Raw genomic sequence first — 19321 nt, 5'->3', positions numbered from 1 at the left:
TTCATTAGTTAACTGGGTTCAAAATCGTGCAATTAAAGGAGCAAAGTGAAGGGGATATGGTATATACACTACCCACTAACTAAAACAGATAGGAGAACTATCTAGCGACCAAATAAAGTTCTTTGGAGCAAATCATTACCACCTTTGATTTTGCAGAACAAAGCTAAGCTAGTCTATGTCAATGATTTGAAATGACACAAACTTTTGATGGGACAACATTTATTAAGTTTCCTTAAGATTAATAGGATGCATATAAAACACAGTAATCAACCCGAAGGTCAGTTTAGTAGGTGATGGTAGAGATCACCCAGTACTAAGCCCTATACAGCGTGCCAACGCTCTACCCACTGGACTACACCGACCCTAGCATGCATATATATATATATATATATATATATATATATATATATATATATATATATATATATATATATATATATATATATATATATATATATATATATATATATATATATATATATATATATATATATATATATATATATATATATATATATATATATATATATATATATATATATATATATATATATATATATATATATATATATATATATATATATATATATATATATATATATATATATATATATATATATATATATATATATATATATATATATATATATATATATATATATATATATATATATATATATATATATATATATATATATATATATATATATATATATATATATATATATATATATATATATATATATATATATATATATATATATATATATATATATATATATATATATATATATATATATATATATATATATATATATATATATATATATATATATATATATATATATATATATATATATATATATATATATATATATATATATATATATATATATATATATATATATATATATATATATATATATATATATATATATATATATATATATATATATATATATATATATATATATATATATATATATATATATATATATATATATATATATATATATATATATATATATATATATATATATATATATATATATATATATATATATATATATATATATATATATATATATATATATATATATATATATATATATATATATATATATATATATATATATATATATATATATATATATATATATATATATATATATTTATTTATTTGTTCATGTGTGCAACTATAGTATTTGAAGTAGAATATCTAAGGTCTTTAAATATCTCACGCCACCCATTCAACATGCTCTTTCTCCCTCCCAATTTTTTCAGACCTCTGTCTCCTTTAGTACTCCTACTACCTTTACTACTACAATTAGGAGAACTGAATTTTTAATGTATTGCTGTTATTAGTTATCTATGAGTTTTAATTACTATTATTTTTTGTGTTCTATGAATGTGGTATGATGTTTTTTGGAGTAAATAAATAAATAAGTTATTATCCCATCAGGGTTACATAACGCTGAAATCAAGCAGCATTCAAGTCCATTGTGAAATGTCTCTTTACCAATAGCAAAATGAATCAGCATAAACATAGTTTTCTGCATCATACTTTAAGGTCAGGAAAACCTAAATGACTGTAATACGCTTATACGTGGAAATACTGTTAAAGGCCCAAAAAATATCTTAACATACCAAATTGGAAATAGTTTTCCCTGGAACGATTCAATTCCTTAAGTTTACCAATAACTTCTTCACTCATATATCTCTACCATTATTCTTAGTCCAAATTTAAAACTAAGAGAATATATGAACAAACGTGCAAAGTACAGACATAGCCATTAGAACAAAGGAAAATAAAGTTTTCATATTTGTTGAAAAAACCCTAATTCTTACAAAATATGCTAATACAAAGTTCCACTTTTTCAGGTCTGCTTTCTTAGAAATACTTAGCTTTTATTATTTATTCATAAACATTAGAGCACTTTTTAAAATTGGGTTTTAAAAAGTGCTCTAAGGTTTTAGTTTTAAAAATATTGTGTAAAAAGTTGCTATAATTTCTTTGACTTTATGAATCAGCCCTGGTGCATATGTGCCAAAAAAAGCTGTTTACCTTCACTGATACTTTCACAACTGGTAAGAAATTGTCATTTACGATTTCTCTGATTTTATTTTTCTCAAATGCAAATAACTTGATAATAACAATGCACTGGAGTTCTATTGGAATTCTAACGCCGTGAATTCGTTTGGAAAAGATATATCGTTGGGATGAATATAATAGATATAATCAATGCTATAAAAACTTTATTTTTCTGAACGCTTCACTGAAAATAACAGCATTTAATCTGGCCTCCACCGGGAAATTTAATGGAAGGACTGAACACAACTGTACACCAACCTTCACCCAGGGTAAAATAATTAAAGTTCATTCAAAACAATTTCAATATGGCTTTACATTTTCTGTTTATGACTTCTAGGTTCTATGTCTTTGCTTAATTGTCAATACTCTCCAGCTTTTCACAAACAGCTCAGACAATTTACCTGCAACTGCTGAAGATGGTTTCACATTTTTTCCTGAAGTTTCGGCTCTATCGCTCCCGGCTGGTTCCACTTTATCACTTGCGAGAACGTCCAGCACATCACACACAGGGCTATCTGCAAGTTCTGATTTATCACTGCATTTTCCAGGCTTTTGAAAACCTGCACAGTCACATTTCGCATTGTTATGCACGCGCAATGCTTCTGTCCTATCCATAGAAAGCGACTCATTTACTCTGCAAGCTTCCACATTAGTATCAACTTTGGCGCCTTTTGAGATAAACTCTACAGTTCGGGTTGATGCCTCACAATCACAATTATTCACGTTTTTAACAGAGATCTTAGGAATATCACTTGACCTTAATATGTCAGAGGAGCCATGTTCTTGACTAGCACAATCTTCAGGTAGGGGTATTATATCTATCTCAATTGTACCTGGGATTTCCTCATTGTGTGCATCGATCAGGACTTCACTAGAAAGCCCCTGAGTATCTCCTTTTTTAGTGTCCGCCATTGGGCCATCAACAATTCGTATAGGCTCCGGTAAACATACACTGGCGAGATCAATATATTCATTTTTACAAGTTTCCTCGGTAGAGATATTTGAACTCAAGTCAGGAACAATTTTACCCACACTGTTATCAGAACTGGTTGAGACTTTAACTGCGCCCTTATTCTCTGTTATAAAATTAGTTTTATCATTCATAGAAGCTGGCGAGTGATCAGTTGCTGATTTTGAATTCGACGCACTGGCTTTTAATATTTTTTCTTTAATTTTGGAGTACGTTGCTATATCATCTTTGTCCTTCTCCCGGCTCCGATGAAGACGATTTAACCCAGAGGACTCGCTTTCTTTTTTAGAACTATGTCTATGTTTAGAGCTCTTATGCTTGTGTTTCTTTTTCTTTTCCTTTTTCTTCTTCTCACCTTTCTTCTCTTTAACCCGATCGCCAGCTGAATCTTCTTCGGCACTTTCACTTGATCGGTGATTGACTGAGTTCTTCCTACAGCTTTTGACAGGTTTCTCCCCATCACCACTTCCTTCTTCAATAACAGGTGGCTCAGCATTAAAAACGCTAAATAATTCCGTCAAAATCTCAGTGGAACTCTTGTTTTCCACTTTAGAATCAAATGTTTTGAGAGTTGATGAATTTTTGAAATCCAACTTATTCTCAAAAAGATGTTCGTTTTTTTCTTTCAAACACCCGTTCTCACTTATAGTTGCTTCTTTTTCATCGGTAGTCATTTTTGACGCCGTTCAATTGACGATAGAGCAGTTAGCTGCACTCCACATAAATACGAAACAGCTAGTTACATTGTGTACTAACAAATAATTCTGTCGCAAATATCAAAACCGAAACTCACAAATAGGCTTGACTTCAGAGCACATTACAAAATAGCATATTGATTATGCTAAACTTCTTCTCAGGCTTCCATTTTAAGAGGCCTGTATTACGGAAAATTTACGAGAAACTACAAATTATTTTCACTGCAAAAATAACAGATCTCGAAAGACAGATGCCTCACGAAATATTTCGACCGACGCACTAAAACGATAGCTATCGCAAAATCGCACCTCACTTCGCGGTTTTATAACTGTATCCTAACTTTCCCTTTCCCTAATTTGTTCTTCCATTGTTTTAGATATTAAAATACATTTTATGTGCCGTTTTTGCGGTAGAAAACTTTTTTTTCGCATTATTAAGCTAAAAAATTATTCTAATCGATTCAAATATCGATAGTTGAACAGCCGATTTATTGACTGGCGTTGAGATTGGTCTCAGCACCCTTGGGGAGATAGTTATGGTGGTGCGACAATCGTTATTAGGTTAAACTGTCAGAATATGGTTTTGAGTAGCATTGTAGGTTTTATCGGTCGAATGAAGTAAAACACAGTGATGTGAGGATAACATTACATGAATTTTGTTGAGTTGTAAGATAATTTTTTATCAAATGAGGGCAAGCAATATATGACTTCATCCCTGAGACTAAAGTTTTCTTGCTGTACTCTTTATAAATTCTAGGGATTGTTTTGTCTTCAGGAGAGTAGTATGGGGTAGATTACTATGATATGGGAATATTAAGTGTTTTTAAGCGAAAAATTTCTTGTACTAGTTATATTTGCTCTCGAAGTGAGCAACTTACTTAGGAAGGGCAGGAGCATTTGGACTCTGTAACTAATTAGTCCGCGAGAATCACTTGCGTTATCCTTTCGGAAGAATGATGGAACGATATAGGCATTGTTTCTAATATGATATTTGAGATCTGGTGTTAATTATGCTCAATCATGATTTATTTTGTCAATCTGGTAACAGATTTCTTCACGATGACTCAGGAGTGTTTAATGACATTGTTGTTTTTGTGTATGTAAACCTAGTATTCCCAAGTGATTGGGGATATCGAATCAGAGGTGTGGTGATTTTATGGTGGGGCATAAAGATGCTCGGTCTTAGTGAAACTGGTAGACACGGGACATTTTTGTATGTAGATGATGGAAAGATTTTTTTTGTCGACCATCATTGAATGATTGTGTATTTAATGATGCATCTCAACATATGATTATCAAGTCTAATACGAATAGACAGCGCCTGATATTGGGAGCCGACCCTCTTATAGCATTTTTCTGACCATGGGGGTTCCGTAGTCCCCTCTCAGCTTTCCGATCTGCCCTGTTCTTCGGCAGACACTCGTTAGTTTTGGAGCCAACAATTTTCTTGACCACCGTTAATGTATTTTACAGCATAAGGTCAATGGTGCCTTAGCCACAGCATTTTGGCATTTGTTAATTTCTCACTGAACATTCGGTTGCCGATCCTATCGGATCTTCTATCAAATGGATAAGCCAAAGTGCCTCTTTGTATCAATGGCATTATCAGATGTAACATGACAATATACAGTTATGTACCATGGGATTCAGAGCACTTAATCATGCGATACAGAACTGGAAACAATTGAGTCACGCATTGTCTAAATCAGACTATAATGATAGAGAATTTTCTGTAGTAGCTCCGGGTCCATTTGCTCCTGGGAAGGCTATTAATGGAAATCATGCAATGAATAATAAGTAGCGTATTTCGTCAAATATATCCCACAGCAGAAGTTGTAATAATATCCCATTGTAATTTCATAATTACATATATACGTTGACATACAATGTAGATGCATTGTTTTTACAACTGAATGGCTGCAGAATGTCTTTCAGGATATATGTTCATTAGAGTAATGCAAACATTTTTTAGGATATTACCATATTATTAAATTGGTATTTCAAAGTCATGTCCACAATGGTCTTGCTGTAAATGACTGTGTATGCACTACATATATTTGAATATATATTGATGGACTTACTCTGTATATCCATTGGATACTTCATGATGTGTTTGAACAACCCCCCCCCTTTCAAATTTCTGAAACTTTGGAAAAAGTTTGAATCCTGCTACATTCCTTGAATATAATATTCTGAAGAGACCAGTCGTTCAATTTAAAAAGAAAAAATGCAACCACTGCTATTTTCTTTTAAGTGCAATACTTTCAGAATTGAATAAATTACTCAAATAAAATATTAATTTTGATATACTTTACCATTTGACTTAAGCAACAACTTTGTTGAAAGTAACAGCTGGGGAAACTTGTATGGTAACTAATACAGTGTAAAATTAATTCAAAATATAATCTACTGAATTATATTGGAGAATGAGTAGTTGATGAATAACATAGCTGCCTTGTTTGGCTCTTTAAAGGGAGGCTTACCAATCTATCTTGGCCATAAACTATAATAATCCAATTTCATTCATTATTTTGTATGCAAATCAGCCCCACTAAGTGATGAAAATAAATGATTTATTATGGCATATGGGGAAAGAAATAATTAATAATACTACCTTGATCAAAAATTTCCCGGAATTTATTCAGAAAATTAAAAATACAAGTTTATTCATCTAAATCTATATTGTCCCCTTCAAAGTAATCCCCATCGACTGCAACACACTTATGCCAGCGCTTGATCCAATCCTCGAAACATTTTTTATATTCGGTTTTCGGTATGTCCATCAGTGCTTCCTGCGATTTTTCCATTACTTCCTCTCGGCTGCTAAAACGCGTTCCCCGTAATGGTTTTTTAACTCGATTGAACAGAAAGAAGTCACAGGGAGCCAAATCAGGTGAATCCGGTGGCTGTTGGATGGTATTTGTTGCATTTTTCGTCAAAAAATTACGAATAATGATAGCACTGTGCGACGGTGCGTTATCATGGTGCAAAATCCACGAGTTTTCTGCCCACATTTCTGGTCTCTTTCGGCGAATTGCTTCACGCAAACGTCTCACAACGCCCAAATAATACTCTTTGTTTACTGTCTGGCCTTCTGGCAAAAATTCATGATGCACTACACCGTTGTAATCCATGAAAACCGTCAGCATTGCCTTCTTTTTTGACTGAAAACGACGTGGTTTTTTTGGTCTCGGCTCATTTGGTGAACGCCATTCACTTGCCTGATGTCTGGATTCGTGTCGTACTCATAAACCCACGTCTCGTCTCCAGTAATGATCCTTTTGATGAATGTGGGATCGGATTCAGCCTCGCAAATCATGTCTTTTGCGACGTCAACACGGTCTCTTTTTTGCATGAAATTGAGGTCTTTCGGCACCAACTTTGCTGCTACACGACGGAAACCCAAATCATTAACCACAATGTCTTGGGCGGATCCATAGGCAATGTTCAAGTCCTCCGCTATTTCTCTGATGGTTAATTTGCGGTTATTGACCAACATTTCTTTTACTTTATCAATTTTTTCACCGACTTTCGATGTCGATGGTCTGCCACTGCGTTCATCATCTTCGATTGACTCACGACCACTTCTGAACCGCTCGTGCCACTGGTAAACGACCGTTTTTTTTAGAGAATCGTTGCCGAAACACTTTTCCAACATTTCCAACGTCCGTGCGCCACTAAATCCGTTTTTTACGCAAAATTTAATACAAGTTCGTTGTTGCAAATTTAAATCCATTTCTGAAATTGTAAAAAATCGCCAACACACACAGAGATAGATGTACTCTTGGCTACGTAACTTTTGCAAATGTCAAGTTATGACACTAAGATTTAAAGGGAATATCAACAACAGATGTACCAATTTAACAAAAAAACAGAACTCAAATCGGAACGATGGGAGCGCCACACGGTGGTTATTCCGGGAACTTTTTGATCAAGGTAGTATTTTTATTTTTTTAGCACTAGTATAGCCACTGTACATTTTTGGCACGAATATAGTTACTATGCCCAAATTTGGGCAAAAAAGGGGGGACCCTATTATGAGGAAGAGGGTATTATTGATATTATTGAAGCTGTGACCTCAGCATTATCTCTGCTGTATACCAGTAGTACCAACTTGAACTTGATAAAAGAAACAATTCCACCGAATGGTTTTATGTTAATGGTTTTGATGCCGAGTGTCATCATGAGGGTGTTCAGCTCAGCATGGAAACAATGGCTGTGCATTAATAACAAACATTTGTAAAACTCTTGTTTCCAGTATCAAGCTCAAGGCTCAATTCTACACAGCCTGAAAATGTCTCCTATACCATCTAGGTTTTTGTAGTAACATGAATTTCCCCAAAACAATGGGAATTTACGCCCTAACCTGTTGAATATTCATTTTCATTGAGTTTTGCTAAAAAACAAATTTCATGAACATGTTTGTAACAATATATATGACTGGCTCTTTAGCAGTTTGGGTTCCACAAATGAAGTGAGGTAATATTGTAATATATTGTGTGAGAACTTTTGTGGAATTTCATCTAGTTTCATGGTTTCATTTCAATCCAATTTCTGTTAGATGGAAAATATATGGAAGAGAATGTTGAAATCATCTGAACTCTCTCCTTTTATACATCTATCGTAAATACCTTGTGGAATTTTGAAGCATTTTAGTCCCAATGTAATCTTGGTGTAATCATAGGTACTTGACCGGTAGAGGCAGAGCCAGATTTTGACATTTGGGAGAGTGATGCCAAAGAAATGGATGCAACAATTCATTCTTTAGTCATAGAACTCTTAGTAAAAGTTATTTAGAAGTTCACATCAGAATTGTGTAAGAAAATCCTCAGGGAATGATTGTGCCCTCATGCTTACTAAATGTGTGTGTGTATATATAATATATGTACACACACACACACACATATATATATATACATATATATATATATATAATATTATTATTAGGTAATCTACCAGTTAGGTAGGTTTTTGAATGGAAAAAACTACCAAATAAATATTTTGTAACTCTTAACAAAACACAACTCAGCAATCTAGTCTACATCAGGCCCCTCTACATCTCTGAGTACTTCCTTCCTCCCTTCATCCCATCCAACATCCCTAACCTGTTCCTGCCTTTACTCAACGTCCCTGTCGTCAACTCCCTCTTCCTTGTGAAAGCCTCTTTACCTAGTGCAATTCTTCTCCTTACATCCTTAATACTGTGACCGTGTTGGTCCAAAATACCTCCGAGATAGGAGGGCAAAAACTAGAGCAGGTAGAACAGTTTACTTATAAGTAAACTGTTCTACCTGCTCTAGTTTTTGCCCTCTTATTTTAATGTTTAGCTTAGCCTTTTTCTTTCTAGAAAATCGCATAACCTTTGTTTTATCAATATTAATTCTCATCCCATATCTGTCGCACTGAATAACCAATTCACCTAGCAATGCTTGCAATCCCTTGGCTGACTGACAGACTAAAGCTTGGTTAATCATTTTCTCCACATACAGGTTGAACAGCAGCAGTGATAATGGGCAACCCTGCCTTACATCTCTTCCTAACACTGCCCAACCGGACTCCCCGTTCCCCACTCGCACCTGAGCAGTCTAAGACATGTACAGGTTGTGGATTAGCCTCCTATCCCTCCAATCTATTCCTATTTTGTGCAATATACTCATTAGTTTTCCCCAATTCACTCTATCAAATGCTTTTTTGAAATCTACAAAACAGGCAAATACTTCCTGATTGTATTCTATATTCCTCTCGATTAGTGATCTCATTACTGCAATGGCATCACGAGTACCTCTCCCCTTCCTAAACCCAAACTGATCATCCCCTAAGTAATCATTTGCCCTACTCTCTATCCTTTTGTTGATGATCCTGAGATCAACTTCGGCTGTGTGGGATATCAAACTTATAGTCCTATAGTCCTCACATGATGTAGCCTTCACCTTTTTCAGAATAGGAACTAACACTGATCTCAAAGTCTTCTGGCTGGATTCCTTCCTCATAGATATTACGAATTAGCCCATATAGCCTCTTTCTCCCACATTTTCCTAAAGCTTTTAGCAGTTCCGCAGGAATGTTATCCACCCCCACAGCCTTATTTAGTTTCATCTCCCTTAATGCCCTTTCTATCTCATCGTCTAGTATGCCTGGACCTAAGCTATCTTCCTCTACGTCATATTCTTTTTCAATGTCTAACTTTGTTGGTCGAAGTTCTTTACTATACAGTTCTTCTATATACTCCTTCCATCTCTCTTGGATCTTTCCTGTGTCAACTATTACCTTACCCGCCTTATCTTTAACTGTTAGCATAGATCTCCCCTTCTTACTTCCCAACAAAGATTTAACTTTGCTGTACAGCGCACCGATTTCGCCCTTCCTCTGCAGACTTTCCATATCCTCGCACTGCGTCTTCCACCATACTTCTTTTGTTTTATTTGTTGCCCACCTCAATTTATTGTTTAATTCTTTATACTTCATTTTGCCTAACTCTGTGTTTACATTCTTCCATTTTCTTCTCTCATCCATCTTTGCAATCATCTCATCCGTCATCCACGGTTTCCTTGTCTTTTTTCCATTAACGGTTCCTTTAGTGTCTTTTGCGGCTTCCGATATCCCTTTCTTGATACTCTCCCATATTTATTCGATAGTACTCAGTTTTTTACTGTCCTCCATGGTTTTCTCTACAGCCTGCTGACACTCCTTCCTAGTCAATTGATAAACAATAATAATGCCATAATTTTATGTTTTTATTGAGAAACTTAAGTTGACATGATCCCAGTGATATAGGTAGCAAATAAATAGTAAGCTTCTTAAAAATAAATCAAGTGGAAAAATATTTTACCCATGACATGTATAAAAGCATTGATTTTTTGTTTTATGAAAAATGTCATAAATATTTACCTGCCACTTTTGACTCAATAAAATACACTTTTCCTAAGCTCATTAGTATTCATTTCAGTCAGAAATTCTCAATAGAATGCCCACAAAAACAGTGAAAAATTGTTCAAACTGTTGATGTTGTGTTCAAACTGTGAATCCAATTTATTTACATGAACTTCTTGCAGATCTAACTACAGATGGTTGACCAGGACTTGGAGAAATCATAATCACTAATGTAGAACTTCCAAGTTTGATGTGAGGCTTGCTGTTGTTGAAATTATCTTCCATTACATTTAACACTATAACTTGCCCTCCAGCTGAAAAACAATACAAAATTGTAAATTATTTCAATGCTCCCTCTTTAAAAATTACACTAGGAATGGTTTCTCAGATACTTAGTTAACTGAGATGATACACATTGGACTTCTGTTTCAAGGATGGTTCATAATCCTATATTCATGGTCGAAAATAGTTTCAATTTCACTCATTCAATTCAATTTTCTGTCTATTGAATTAGTGTAAAAATTAACCTAACATCAAATCAATTTTTTGCAATATGTTTGGCACAATGTATTTGCACATGCCATTTACCCCTTCACCCATTTTATGAACATTAGTTCAGGGGGATAACTCTGGTGGAATATTTCTTGCTTGCTAGACCTTGCCCGTTTGAGCTATCTCCAGCAATTCCCAATCACCTGGGTGACTCAGTTCTCACTTGTGACTTAGAGAAACTCATGGTCAGAAACTAAAAGTATGAGAACTTTCAGAGCAGTTTACTTAGAATTCTCCAGGCCAATGAGTAGATAGATAAATTTCACATGAATGAAAAGATGCAATGGAATAGACAAAATAATGCAACCATTTAAGTACAAATCAATTTGTAAATATAATGTCCATAGTAATTTTATACATTCAATGAAAATGAACTTGATCAGAGTTTATAACCTAAAGATAATATTTTGAATCCCTACATAACCTATACATATTGATTAGATAGTGTGAATGTACACCAAATTGATGCACAGTAAATCCCTTCATTAACATCCAGTCATTAATTAATGCAAATATTAAATTCCAGGTATGCCTGTGAATTATTGTTACATACCAAATAGTGGTTAGCTGTACTAAGGTACTGTGCTTTCCTTTTTAGCACATTTCTTTCCTTGAAACACGTTTACACTTATTTTTGCACATCTATAAACAAATCACAATATGGGAGGCATCACATTTAGGAAAATAGCAAGGTTTAATTTTCATTAATTCACTATGGCAATTTTTGGGAATGCAAATGTTAAATGAGTATTCATTATATTTCAAAGTAAGTTGATGAGGGATACAGCAAACATACAGTAGATTTAAAGATACCAAATGGGTTAAAGGTCTTTAGAATGTAAAGTATAAGTTGGATGGAGTAGGAGACAAATGATGAAGTTTTATTCATTGGGAAATTTCAAGAAGGCAGGAGTACAGAGGAAGTAGATTAATCGGGAGGTAGTACAAAAATGAAGTCCCATTAGAAGGAGGAATGTTGGAATAAGTCTGGAAGAAGGCTATAGTCACTATTCTATCAAGAAATGGGCATTTGGGGCATAGTAAAAGACTGATAGAAAATACGAAGGACAAAAGAACAAATGTATAGGACAAACCAGACTTAACACTGGAGACAGTCCATGGAAATATACAATATTTACTCATGACCACCCAAAACCTGACCACTAATTCAGAAGCTATCTACAGTAAAATGAGCATCTTGTAGCATGTATCACATGTAAATCTCATTTCTAATGTTAAATCATTATCACGTCAATAGCTTTGTAGTTTTACTAAAATAGGTAGTGTCATAACAATGAGTAAAATATTCCATCACAACCCAATATATTCAGGGAATGTGCCATGCATATTTTTTACTGGTTAAAAGTCATTGCACTCCACTGTGAATTATTATAATACATTAATATAGTCGAATATTAAAAAAATTACAGTATGCAATTGTCAGAATTTACTAAAATAAGTGAATTTAAAGTCAAATCCAAAATAATTAAAAATATGTGATGCAGAATATTTTATAAGGATGCATTCTTAGTTTATGCATTACTATTTTAAAACAAAAATCAAGAAAATAGACGAAATTTTATCAGAACAGCACCAATATCGTATGTATAGAAAGAAGTTTTGGCATTTTGATTTGTATGGTTTCTTTATATTCTCCTTAGGTATTTTGCATGGTTATCTTTGATGTCAGATATGCAACAACATCCAAAGATCACTAAAACTAATATAGTATCATACATATGGTGAACTATTTTACAAACCTTTGTGAAGAGGTAAACATGAGCAGGTTTTTTTAAGAGTAAAAGTTATTTGCTTGTTTAACTTTCTTGGTCTTCTTCTAGGTGCTAGAGTCATGAGAACTTTGGCATTTAGAAACTTCCTCACAGCAATTTTATATGCATTTCTGGAGTCACAGTACATTTTTGCAAAGTTATCAGGCATAGAATCCATGCAGAGAGGACAATCATCTGTAAAAATATTTGAAATGATTGGTAATATTGTACATGAAGAAAGTAAAAATAAGCTTTCAGCTGCTGGACTTCAGTTACCTAGAATGAATAAAATAACAGTTTGGCAAATATTTCTAAATTATAAAATAAAACTCCCTAATCATTTTGTTCCAATCCACCAATTTATTTTATTATCATAAATTGGTGGATTGGAACAAAGTGTTTCTTTTTCATTTATTAAAATGAACTTCCACAAAGTTGAGGCTGAAACTATTGAACTCCCTAATCATTTTGTTATACACATTTTTTTCTTCATCTTTAATAATAATACAGCTGCAATAGGTGATAAGGTGCGTAAGTTCACAATATTGTATAAATGAAAAACATAAAATTAGATTAAGCTTGGGGACCCACTCAGTTTTACAATAACACTATATTCATGACCATGCAATATATAACATTGAAATACACAAAATTTCCATTTCACTGCCAATATGTTTAATTGAAAAATACAAAAGGAATCAAGGGAGTAGACATATAAATTAAAAAATAGGTGGGTGCAGTCATATTTAATGGTATTTCTTTCTAAATGAAAATGGTTTCACTTTTCAGATGAAAGGAGAAGATATTTAATTTCTTCACCAAAGTCAGCTTGCACTGAAATAGATCAACCATTTTCCTAAGTTTCTGTTGCAAATATTTTATAAACTACGGATATGAGTTCATTATTTTCAGACTGATTTTTAATTAGGCCATTTGTTAAAAATAATGTTAACAATAGCAATTTTTAGAGAATAGTTTTAAGTGAGTTTTGATTTATTGATTTAGTGATTATTTTGAGAGCAATCACTAAAAAAACCAAAGAAGCTATTTCAAGACAGAACTTATTGATGGTTGTAATAAATATCATTATTCTAATAAAAATTGAAAAAACTAGGGTTTAAGTGAAATGATAAAATTATTTATGATGAAGTGGTGATGAGGAAGTTAAAAATGTAATTAATCATTTATTACACTGTGTGTACACAGGAGATGTTATAAAAGTGACAGAGTTTTTTAAACTAACTATAACCTCTATAATGGTATACTACTGTGATGTTCACTTTTTAATGAATATTTTCCTTGTTACATAAGGCTATCAGACATGAAGAACAGGTTCCCCATTTTTTGTCTAACCACAAAACTATGGCTAACCTATTACCTAAATGTCTCTTTTCTACAACCTGCCAATCTATCTGGCATATTGGATTCCAATAAACTTTTATCTAAATCCTCCACTACACACCAATCCAAATGGACACCTTGTAATTGACCCAAATGTAAAATATGTCCCATCTTTACCACTCCTGCCCTTCCTTCAGAACTCACAGATTCTCTTCCATTCCACTGTACTCTCTTCATGCACCTGCCAATGTATAACTTATCAACTGAATTGCAAACTCTGTCCCTAGGCACCACACTCCTCAGCATCTGCATAAACAATCACTGCACCTCCTGCAACTCTTCTTCTGTATAAGCCTCTTTACCACTTCCCAAGCATGCCTCCTTCCAGTGTTTCCTTCAGTGACTGTTTTAGCATCTCAATGATTGCCTCTCTTCCTCCAGTAAGAACAACATTGCAGCTCAAAACATTCATGTTAGTGTGCATTGGGTTCCTAGGAGCTTGCTTGGACCCGGGCTTAGTTTTGTGACTCTACCATTGTCTATCCAGTTTTTGTGGCTGAATAACCTAACTCTCCTTTTTCTGTTGGCAATTAATATCTTTTCACTTTCTTTTTTCTTGAACAGGTCTTCAGTCTGCCTGTATCAACCTGCCTTTCTTGCATAAACTTGCCTTTCTCTCTTTCAAGTGGTCCCAAATTTTTGCCCGGCATCTTTCTTCCCTTCTTCTCTATCTCATCCATTTCTCCTGATTTAACTGGAGACACACTTTCCATAGTGTGGAAACTTTTTGGCTCACTTTATTATAGTGCCTAATTTTATATTTACTTGAAAGACTTACTTAAGGAATCCTTAGTTATTTGGGTGAAATTCTATTTTAATTACTCTCTTGTTTTATATTCTTCCTTTTCTAGGCCATTGATTTGGTTTATTTCATCTAGGTATTTTGATCTGCTAACTTTATTGGTTTGTCCATACTCTCCCATCAACACTTAATGTGTGTTTCTGACATTGGCCTTCTTTAATGATATTTGAAGTCCAATTATCACTGAAACTTCTGTCAAAAGTATTAATATTCAAATTCTCTTTGTGCATTTTCAGAGGAGAACTCGATTTCACCATCAAATGCCAAAAAATGTATTCATACTCCCATAAATTTTTACTCTAGTATGATCTCATATTGTAATTCCTCTAATTTAAGTTTTATTGCCCCTGGGTCAATGACCACAATGAAGGTGGCTACCAAAACGTTGGCATTTGGCAGCCTTAATGGCAAGACGATTACTTAAAAAATCTGACTGAAGTAAAAAGTGACCACTAAACTCATCACCACTGTGACCACAGAAAAAAATTAGAAGAAACTATCTCAACCCAAAATTCAAAGTACTCACACACTTTCTCAGTAAATGATATCTTTCTTGGGCATAACAGAAGAAGGGAACAGAATAAGGCTCATGCCCATTAAAAAAATAATTTTCACCAGTAGACAAAATATACCATTGTGCAGGCATATTATGGATCATTTTTGACAGGTTGTCTTCCTACACAAAATTAAGGTAATCTGATGGTAATACTACATTTTCAAGACCAGCAGGGAACAAAATTCTGCAAAATCATCTGAAGACTTCAACGACGATGTTGAAACAGAAGTCATGTTCATATCTAGATTGTGAAATTTATACAAAGTATTATTGTGCCTGTCTAAATTTAAAAAATCAGTCTTTTGCCAAATGGAAATTTTTTACAGAATTTCATAGTGAGTTCATATTTATCGATGAATTTGATTATTTTATATGGGTCTTCAGATGTCTGGCAGAGCTCTTGTGAGCACTGACCTCCGATATTTTCTTTGCCTTTTTGTAGTAGTCGGTATGTACATAAGAGAAGAGTTGTAGTATATATTGATGTATTTGGTAAATTGACGATGAATCTTATTAACAGTCATGGATTGGAAGGCCATATTGAAGAAGACGAAGAATGCATACCTTAGGGTTAATAGAGCTTGGGATGAAAGTGAGGATGAATTCCTTTTGCTAACCTAAACCTCATTAGAATAAATTGTTTTAGGGAAATGAGATGAACTTACAATTGAAAAAAATTGTGTAGCCACTAATGAATGGAACTTTATTCTTGAGGAGTTTAAGGCAAGGAGAGAAATAGAAAACACAAGAATACTGTTAGGGCACTCCATTTCTCCAACAAATAGAATCATAATATTGCACATCATACTCTTCAAAGGTAGCTTTGCTTGAAAAAAAATGATAAGCATAATCCAAGTATTTACATTTTTTCGAAGTTATGCAGGCAAAATATAGTATTTCTTTGGCCCAATTCATCAGAAGAAGTTAATATGTATTTGTGAGGCAGATGGACAAGATGGGTGCAGAGAGACAATGCTGTACTGGAGTCAACTGCTAGCCTGCCACAAAATATTGAGGCTTTGATAAAAATTAGCCAATGCAAGAATAAGGAAAATCCTGAAAAGGCAGTGATTTTATATTTTGCTTGGTGCAACTATGAATACATCATAGGCTTGACTTGCTGCAGCAACATGTTATCATTTATTCACTCAGCTGTAAATTTTTCAAAAGAAACCATTGACCTGGAAAAAGCATTGGAAGCAATGCATTCATCATTTTGAGCTCTGGACACTCAGATTTGAGAAAAAGAATAACATTTCCGTGAAATATTTTTGAGGAGGGAGGAAAACAAGGGTTGGTTGAGGTAGGAAGAGGAGGAGGATTAGTAACGTAATTAAAGGTATCTGAGGCTTTCTTATGTCTAATTACCTAATTTTATCCAAGTGATTTCAAAAAAAAAGGAAAGAAAAAAAAATGGTGCTAATATCTACCTCAAGTAATGACACTTGCTACAGGCAACCCCAGTAGCCTACCATTTTCAACTCCCATAGACCCTATCTGCACTAAATTGGTGTCATATTATTGGCTGTTCCCTCCCCGGACTACAACCTTGATGTGGTGGAAGGGCTGGTGCATTCCGATGACCCCTAGAGCTGTGCTGGCAGGAGTAATAATAATTGCTCCTGGTAGGGTCACCCATGCCAGATAGGTCGAAGGTTAGGAGCCAGACGAAAGGTAGTCCACGCAGCGTCTGTTCCTCAGTGAGGCGGCTGCAATGGCGTCTGACCCCAGTGGGACGGCCAGTAAGTGAGGGTGTCACTTTAAAAACACTATTGAGGAAGGCAACGGGAAACTACCTCAATTATCATTCCCAAGATTTAAATGATGGACAAAACAGAGATTTTGAGTCTTGGCAACTACGGGGCTTGGCCCAATCGGCCGTGTGTCATGCCCGGCAGCGGGGGAGGCAAGGCTTCCGCGGTCGTCATCCCATGAAACCCTTGCAAGAGAAAACCAGCAGCAGCAGGACAGAAGACGCAGGAGAAGAAGACCAAATTACTTAGAATAGGGACGTGGAATGTTAGGACAATGATGAGGACAGGGAAATTGGAGAATGTTAAGCGAGAGATAGAAAGGGGAAATATCGATATTTTAGGTCTATGCGAGGTGAGATGGAAGGATGGCCGGGATTACTGGAGTGATAAGTATAGAATAATATACAGTGGTGGGGACGAGAGCCAACGAGGGGTTGTCATAGTATTAAATGAAGAGGTAGGAAGAAGCGTAGTTGACATAGAGCAGGTAACAGATAGATTATTACTAATAGAGATAAAAGCAGAACCGACAAACTTGGTTATTATTCAGGTATACATGCCACCGAGCAACCATAAGGAAGAAGAGGTCGATAGGATATACAATCAGTTAGAGGACATAATCGCATGTCTTCCTGCAGGGAAACATTTGATAGTGATGGGGGATTGGAATGCGACGGTAGGCGAAGGAAGAGATGGTGATGAGGTCGGGGACTACGGTTTAGGCACGAGGAATGACCGCGGGGAGAAAGCAGTTGAGTTCTGCAGGAGACAGGGGTTAGTCATCACCAACACTTGGTTTAGACACCACAAAAGACGCAGGTATACATGGAAAATGCCAGGTGACTCAGAAAGGTATCAGCTAGATTATATCCTGGTTAGACACAGGTTTAGGAACAGTGTGATAAATTCCCACAGCTTCCCAAGAGCGGATGCAGACTCTGACCACAATTTAGTTGTTATGAAATGTAGCGTCCGTTTCAAAAAGATAAGGCAGGGGCGGCAAGTTAGAAAATGGAATGTAGAAGCATTAAATGGTTTGAAAAGGAAGGAATACAAACAGGCGGTAGAGGAAATCATGGAGGATGGTAAAGAGCTAAGTACTATCGAAGAAAAATGGGAAAATATCAAGAAAGGGTTGTTTAATGCCGCAAAAGGCACTAAAGGAACCGTTAATGGAAAAAAGACAAGGAAACCGTGGATGACGGATGAGATGATTGCAAAGATGGATGAGAGAAGAAAATGGAAGAATGTAAACACAGAGTTAGGCAAAATGAAGTATAAAGAATTAAACAATAAATTGAGGCGGGCAACAAATAAAACAAAAGAAGTATGGTGGAAGACGCAGCGCGAGGATATGGAAAGTCTGCAGAGGAAGGGCGAAATCGGTGCCCTGTACAGCAAAGTTAAATCTTTGTTGGGAAGTAAGAAGGGGAGATCTATGCTAACAGTTAAAGATAAGGCGGGTAAGGTAATAGTTGACACAGGAAAGATCCAAGAGAGATGGAAGGAGTATATAGAAGAACTGTATAGTAAAGAACTTCGACCAACAAAGTTAGACATTGAAAAAGAATATGACGTAGAGGAAGATAGCTTAGGTCCAGGCATACTAGACGATGAGATAGAAAGGGCATTAAGGGAGATGAAACTAAATAAGGCCGTGGGGGTGGATAACGTTCCCGCGGAACTATTGAAATGTTTAGGAAATCGTGGGAGGAAAAGGCTATATGGGCTGATTTGTAGTATTTATGAGGAAAGAATCTGGCCGGAAGACTTTGTGAGATCAGTTTTAGTTCCTATTCCGAAAAAGGTAAAGGCTGCATCATGAGAGGACTATAAGACAATAAGTTTGATATCCCA

At 34.8% G+C, this 19321-nt stretch overlaps 2 protein-coding genes across 7 annotated transcripts in view; both read right to left on the bottom strand.

The window, feature by feature from the left end:
- LOC139692468 (uro-adherence factor A-like) overlaps positions 1 to 4003 on the bottom strand; it is a 53644-nt gene extending 49641 nt beyond the window's left edge. For all 3 annotated transcript variants that reach the window (XM_071590687.1, XM_071590694.1, XM_071590702.1), the window contains exon 1: positions 2494 to 4003. In XM_071590687.1, coding sequence (XP_071446788.1) covers positions 2494 to 3736 — 1243 coding nt within the window. In that variant the 5' untranslated portion in view covers positions 3737 to 4003. The remainder of the gene's footprint in view (positions 1 to 2493) is intronic.
- Positions 4004 to 10470: 6467 nt separating this feature from the next.
- Positions 10471 to 19321, bottom strand: part of LOC139692447 (alpha-1-inhibitor 3-like) — a 90052-nt gene continuing 81201 nt past the window's right edge. For all 4 annotated transcript variants that reach the window (XM_071590676.1, XM_071590669.1, XM_071590652.1 and 1 more), the window contains 2 exons: positions 12940 to 13146; positions 10471 to 10941 (listed from right to left, as the gene is read on the bottom strand). In XM_071590676.1, the coding sequence (XP_071446777.1) occupies positions 10787 to 10941; positions 12940 to 13146 (362 nt within the window). In that variant the 3' untranslated portion in view covers positions 10471 to 10786. The remainder of the gene's footprint in view (positions 10942 to 12939; positions 13147 to 19321) is intronic.

The sequence above is a fragment of the Hetaerina americana genome, unplaced genomic scaffold (assembly GCF_022747635.1).
Source record: "Hetaerina americana unplaced genomic scaffold, ioHetAmer1.1.p SCAF_1, whole genome shotgun sequence".
Classification (NCBI taxonomy): Eukaryota; Metazoa; Arthropoda; class Insecta; order Odonata; family Calopterygidae; genus Hetaerina; species Hetaerina americana.
This window is presented reverse-complemented; position numbering and strand designations above follow the sequence as displayed.